Below are 6,075 nucleotides of genomic sequence, written 5' to 3' on the forward strand. Positions count from 1 at the left end.
ACCAACGGGGTCACAGCTGTGCACCCCTTTGCTTTGTTCTGCAAAAACCCACAGCGGTGCCAAAGAGAGACCCTGCAGAGCTGCTCTGCAATGGGGGGGGAAATCTCTGCATCAGTGGCAGCCGCAGCTCCCAGCCACCATGTCATCATACTGCTTGAGGACCACGTTCTCATCGTCATCAAAGTAGAGGAGGTTGATGGAGTAGAGCTTGTCAGGCACGCAGCAGGGGCTGCTGACGCCCTCGCTCAGCTTCAGGGCGTTGATGATGGACTGCACGGTGGCGTGGTTGGTCGGCCTCATGTTCTCACCCAGGGGGAAGGGGCAGGAGCCTCTGCAGTGGTAGGCATTGTAACCCCGGGGGGAGATGATCCACCCAGACCAGCCGATCTCCTCGAAGTCCACGGACAGGGGGTGCCTCTGGCACGGCTGCAGGCGGTCCAGAGAGCGTGCGCTGCGCGGCCCGGTCAGCTTGGCAGGGAAATCCCGAGGCTGTGAGGCTGTCAGAAATAAGAAAACGATTCCATCAGTGATTGCACGAGCCTGAAAGGAGGGAGGAAGTGGAGCGGCGGTGCTGGCCACCCCTCTGCGCAGTCAGTGTAGAGCCACCAGGAGGTGACAGCTCTGCAGCCCCACGGTGGTCATCAGCGTGGCCACAGCTCTGAGCACGGCTGCGTTCAGGCTAAGGCAGAGCTGAAGCCTGCATGCAGGGACCTGGGCACGGCCCCCTGTTGTGTGGCACCCACCTGGGACCCCGGCCATGGGCAGGGATGCTCCTCGGCGCCCATCATCTGTGAACAGGACCAGCATGGGCTTCTTGCTCTCATGGTGGTCCCCGCTGGATGCGAACTGCACGGCGGGGGCTTCGAGTGTGCTGCCACCCAGGCTGTGGACCGTCACCAGCAAACCTCGGTTGCTGCTCTCATCTTGGGTCCAATCCCGAACCTGGGGAAGCAAACACAGTGTCACCACGGTGGGATGTGTCCCACCACTGTGGCAGTGTCCCCATGTCCCCAAAATGTGTCACAGTGGACAGCAGCAGTACCAGCACCACAACGGGGCGCCCACCCACACTCCCACCCCTCCCCACAGGCTGTGCACCCCAACCTCAGGTGGGCACTGCAGGCCCAGAACGGGGTGAAATGGGTTAAAAAGGCTCTCGGATGCAAAATGACCATTTTTCTCTCTGTGCCATCCATACACCCGGTGTAAGAGCACTCACAGCCTGCGTGATGACAAAGACCTCCCAGCCCGAGCCCTGCAGTGAGAGCAGCCTGCTTGCCAGCAGCTTCTGTCCTTTGGGGGAGTCCGGCTCAGCCTTGTCCAGAATTTGGTACACGCTGACCTGGGGATGGAGGCAAAGGGAGGTGAGCAGCCATGGCGTGGGGGGGGGGGGTGGAAGTGGGTATTGGGGGGAGGGCAGGGAAAGGATGGAGACGGGGAGAAAGCGGCGGCGGCAGGGCTGCTGGGCACAGCGGGGCACGTCCCTGCCCCCATCCGCACCCCATCCCCCCTCACCTGGCAGAAATGGTCCTTTTGGGCTCCCCCCCCTCCCTCACCTGGCAGAAGTGATGCCTCCTGGGCCCCTCGGCGGCTCTCGGCCACAGACGGAAGAGGTGCAGCTCCGCCGTCAGGATCTTCTCATTCTTGGCCACGCTGGAGAGGACAAAGAGGAACCGCATCTTCTCACCTTGAGCTGCAGGGAGAGACGGATCGGGAAGTGAAACCAAACGGCCCCATCCCACAACTCCCCCCCCCTCCCCCCAGCTCCAGCACCGCAGGGACCCCCTCCCCTTACTTCTATCCAGGAAGCTGCGCACCGTGTTCCCCTCCAGGACGTCGGGGTTTTTGGTGACGCCGTCGGCGTTGGCCACCGCGTTGAACAGATCCACCATGAACTGCGGCGGCTGTTTGACGTGGGCCGGGGCGGGCGGGGGGTCCTCCATGCCAAAAACTTCCAGCAGCTTTTTGAGAGCCTCGGCCCTGCGGCTTTCCGTGGATGCCGGCCGTGCCAAAGCCAGCAGCAGCAGCACGGCGCCCAGCATGGCTCTGCTGTCCCGGCTTCACTCCCCTCTGCAAACCCGGCGCCGCATTTATAACTCGCTGGAAAGATGGATTGGAGTCAAATATGCACATGGGCGATCAGGAGGGTAAAGAGAGCTAATCGCCGTGCTAACAAGGTGCAAAGATGGGCACCCTGCACCAATTAGCCCCAGTACACAACGGGAGGGGAGGGCTGGCAGCAGCGCTCTGGGGGGACGCGGGTCCGGCTGCGAGCCTCGGCGCGGCGGCCCCGACTGCCTCTGCTCTCCAAAGGAAACCGACTGGATTTTAATGGCAGCACTCATGGGACCAGAGCACCGCAGCCAGGCTGGACCGGGCCGCATCCCCTCCTGTCCCCATGCTCTCGTGGCTGTGGGATCGGTGCGATGGGATGAGAGCCCAGCCCTCCCCCCCCCGGCAGAGCGAAAGCGGCCGGTGAAGGCAGCCGTTAATGCAGTGCATCCAGAGCTGCATGGCCAGCTGGCATCTGTCATTTACCCCAACCCCACATTCTGATGGTGAAAGGGCCATTAATTATCCAGAATACACAAAGAGGCAACGACAGGCTTGGGTTAATTGGCAGAGGAAACTTCACATCCTCCACATCCTTTCCTTCCCCTTCCCTGCCCGCCAGCAGCAGTACATCCCATAGGACTGGGGCTGCTCCCCCTCCAAACCCCAATTCTGCCCATGCTGTGCACAGAGCAGCTGGCCTTGCAGTGCCAGACGCCACACGTGCAGGGCAGCATCCCGGGACGTTGGGGCAGAGCTGCCAATTGCCTGCAATGTTTACCTTACGAGCTGCCAACCATTTTGCAGAGGGCTCATTTCTAACGAGCCCTGCTTAAACCAGCGGCTCTCGTTGACAAAAGTCACCTTCTGCCATTTACATACAGCACAGACAGTCTGGCGGGGGTCTCACAGTGGCCCCACCTGCAGACCCCCCCACCCCTGCGCTGCCAGATGGGCCCAGAGCAGCTGTTTCTGTGCAGGGCTGTACATCCCCCCATCCCCTGTGCCCCAGCTTTGCTTCATCACCCAAGGGCCGTCTGTCCCTTCCTCTCAGCGCAGCTCAAAACGCCCATACAGAGCTGGGATTTCTGTCTTTGGGGGGTTGACCTGCACCCCCCTCCCTCCTCAACCAACCAGTGGAGCATCCCTCTCTTGTCCCCATCCCACCCCACAGGCATCAGAGCAGCTCTGATGTCAGGGCAGCATCTCTCAGCATCTCCTTCCCATCTGCATCTGCTGCCGTGGGGCCCCATCGTCTCCATTGAGTTACTCTTCAGCCCGCTTTACTGCACGGCTGCACGCAGCCAAAGCAGAGGCTGCTGCCCTCGATCTGCACAGCTGTTATCCCCAAAATCAGCCCAGGAGCTGCAGGGCATCACTGCAGGGCAGCGGGATGGAGCAGCAGGCAGCTGTGCTTACCTAAGCAGGCGGGGATCCGCCGAGGAGCAGCAGCTCCTTCCCACATCAATTTCCTGCAAAGATTTGCAACACAAAGGCACGAAGATCCCCCTCAGCACCTCGCTGGGACACCCCGGGGGACGGCCCCAATCCACAGCCCGGGGCAGGCAGACCCACAGGGAGGAGGTTTTGGGGATGCGGAGTCCAACCATTAAACTGCTTCTCAAATAAATCTCTCTCTGCTCCCTCAATCGGCTTCGGAAAGAAACCCTCAGCCCCCAACGAAGGCTGCTGGCTGCTTTCAGGCACCGATGGAAAAATCCTTATGAAAGCCCCAGGCTGCTGCAACGTGGGACGTTTTTACCACCATACCTCGTGGCTGAGGGGCAACAAGGGGCTGCCCTGCCCCCCTGCTGTAGGCAGGGACCAACCTCAGGTATTGCTCCTTCACCCCACAGCTCCCCATGCTGCCATCACCTCCCGTGGGTTTCCAAGCAGCGTGCAGGAAGAGAATGGTAACAACCTTCCCCAGGACCCCCGTTCTCCAGTGCCAGGGCTGAACGTTCAGCTTTGGCAGCAGAAAAGCAGAAGGAAAACGCCTTCAGGGCAGTGGGAAACCCAACCTGGGGGTCGGCGGGCATTTCCCAGCTGGGCCTATCACCGAATGAGGCACCATCCACCGACCAGCCTGGGGACAAATGCACCTCCCTGGCACAGCTGTGGGGCACACCGATTCTGCCAGCCCTGGAAAGCAGCACTTCACACTGCCTGACAGCCTTGTGGAGCAGCAATGTGTCCCTGCAGACACACTGGATTGGATGGATGCCATTCCCTCTGATCTGCAGACTCGCAAGGCAGCACCAAAGGGACCCAATTCTGCTTTACCCCAGCAGAAGGTTTTGCTCTGGTTGGGACAATCGAGTTTGAAATTCTCATTTCTAAGTGATTTTGGCACCACCTGTGCTGACATTTTACAGCTGCACAGGGAACTGAAACCAGAGCTGCTCCTGAAGGCCCTTGGTGAACAGATGGATCCATGTCTTCCTTTCAGGACATCACCCCAGTCTTCCTGAGGCAGCTCATGGGCTCGGCCCAAAGGCAAACCCTGACTGTTCTGCTGTGGGCAAAGCTGCCCAGCAAAAAAAGCACAGCAGGGAAACACCAGACACAAAACCACGCATCCCTGTGAGCCCGAATCAGCACGGAAGGCACGGGGCAGCTCTCCCCACACCACGATGCCTCACGGGGCCACTTGCTGTGCTTTGAGAAGGGCAAGGAGGGCCGCAGCATCCCAGATTCTTACCTCAGCCCTCCCTGGTCCGGGAGGTGAGAAGCTGAGCATCTCAGTGACGAATGGCGCTGCTGTCACTGGCACACAGCTCCCACTTGCTGCCTGCACAGTGGTGGCATCTCCAGCACAGCAGCCACATCTCGGCTCTGCACACACCTCCAGGGATGCTGGAGAGCAAGCAGGTTTGCTCACAGCCCTCCTTCCCACTGCTTTCCAACTAACGAAGCCCACGGGAGCTCGGCTGCCTCCAAGTCTCATCCCAAAAGGACGCAAACCCTCCACCCCCACTGCCTGCATTCAGCGGCTGTTTTACCCACAACAACTCACATCTGTTCCTCAGCAGCACCAAAACTCAAACCCAGAGAGGTTCTTTGGCAGCAGACAGCGCTCAGAGATCAGAGGTCGGCTTCAGCCCCACCTGCCCAGCCCAGCAGATCCACCCCCAGGGGAAGCGTTTTGCCAGGTTCAGCAATGGGAACAAAGGAGAAGAGCAGCATCAGACATTGCCTTCAAAACCAGGGATTTATTATTATCCAACTGTGATCGTTGCGGGCGCAGCCATCACGTCACTGCATGGAAGCTGCACAGCCCCCAAAACAACCCAAGCCTCTGGAGCTCATACGTGGTGCCTGGAGGAGAGCTGGGATTCCTCAGACAGAAACCCCGGGGAAATGCTCAGTAAAGCAAAACGCCACGGGAGAGCATCCCTGCCAAAGCACATTGGTGCCATGGAGCAGCACAGCAGCACTCAGGAGCACTCAGGACAGCAACTCAGCAACTGCCTTTAATTGCATTGGTAAAAGAAAAAAAAAACAACAAAAAAAAAGCCCAACGAAAGACATACAAAGAAAAATACATTTCCATTTTAAGAACATATCTATAAACCACCACATACGTATAAATCATCAGGTTTGTGCCTTGGGATCTGAGCTCTCTGCTCCATGGTGCCCTGGAAGGCAGGGCTGGGGAGCAGCCTGCACTGCAGCAGCAGAACATGGGGTTCAAAGTCATACAAAATACTTACAGAGAACCAAACCACGTGCTTTAAATAATGAACTTACAACGACTTAAACTTGGTACAAAGTATTACGGTTGCCCATTTCAGTGTCTCAGTGCCAGGAACTACAGCCAACCCTTGGCATCCTGCCTGCCACCCCACACTGGTGCCTGCAGTCCCTTTCTGCAGAGAACTCCATTTCTGGCCAACTCAGTCCAAAGTACCTAAAAATGAAAACAAAGATAAACCAACACGGCCTCAGAGACCAGAAAGGAAACAGAAATGCAGCTACAAGAACAACTGCAACTCGGGGTCATAGGGGGAGATGTGGGTCTAT

At 58.5% G+C, this 6,075-nt stretch overlaps 2 protein-coding genes across 2 annotated transcripts in view; both read right to left on the reverse strand.

The window, feature by feature from the left end:
• Positions 1 to 66: 66 nt before the first annotated feature.
• LOC122188488 (bone morphogenetic protein 2-like) lies at positions 67 to 5,186 on the reverse strand. Its single transcript, XM_042886845.1, has 6 exons — positions 5,069 to 5,186; positions 1,796 to 2,100; positions 1,557 to 1,693; positions 1,220 to 1,342; positions 744 to 942; positions 67 to 497 (listed from the first exon to the last, which is right to left on the reverse strand). Exons 2-6 carry the CDS (start codon positions 2,040 to 2,042, stop codon positions 112 to 114), a joined length of 1,092 nt encoding a protein of 363 aa, XP_042742779.1. The 5' UTR covers positions 2,043 to 2,100; positions 5,069 to 5,186; the 3' UTR covers positions 67 to 111.
• Positions 5,187 to 5,244: 58 nt separating this feature from the next.
• The window catches only part of POLE4 (DNA polymerase epsilon 4, accessory subunit), a 2,713-nt gene continuing 1,882 nt past the window's right edge, over positions 5,245 to 6,075 (reverse strand). Inside the window, exon 4 of the mRNA XM_042886800.1 lies at positions 5,245 to 5,962. Within this exon, the coding sequence (XP_042742734.1) occupies positions 5,949 to 5,962 (14 nt within the window). The 3' untranslated portion in view covers positions 5,245 to 5,948. The remainder of the gene's footprint in view (positions 5,963 to 6,075) is intronic.

The sequence above is a fragment of the Lagopus leucura genome, unplaced genomic scaffold (genome assembly GCF_019238085.1).
Source record: "Lagopus leucura isolate 7727_CA_CO unplaced genomic scaffold, USGS_WTPT01 Super-Scaffold_100064, whole genome shotgun sequence".
Taxonomy (NCBI): Eukaryota; Metazoa; Chordata; class Aves; order Galliformes; family Phasianidae; genus Lagopus; species Lagopus leucura.

Coding starts and splice junctions, on each gene's coding strand:
- LOC122188488 (XM_042886845.1), bottom strand. CDS start 2,042: ATGCTGGGCGCCGTGCTGCTGCTGCTGGCTTTGGCACGGCCGGCATCC. Junction 943..1,219: donor TCTTTGTCATCACGCAGGCT/GTGAGTGCTCTT, acceptor TTGCTTCCCCAG/GTTCGGGATTGGACCCAAGA. Junction 498..743: donor GCCCATGGCCGGGGTCCCAG/GTGGGTGCCACA, acceptor TATTTCTGACAG/CCTCACAGCCTCGGGATTTC.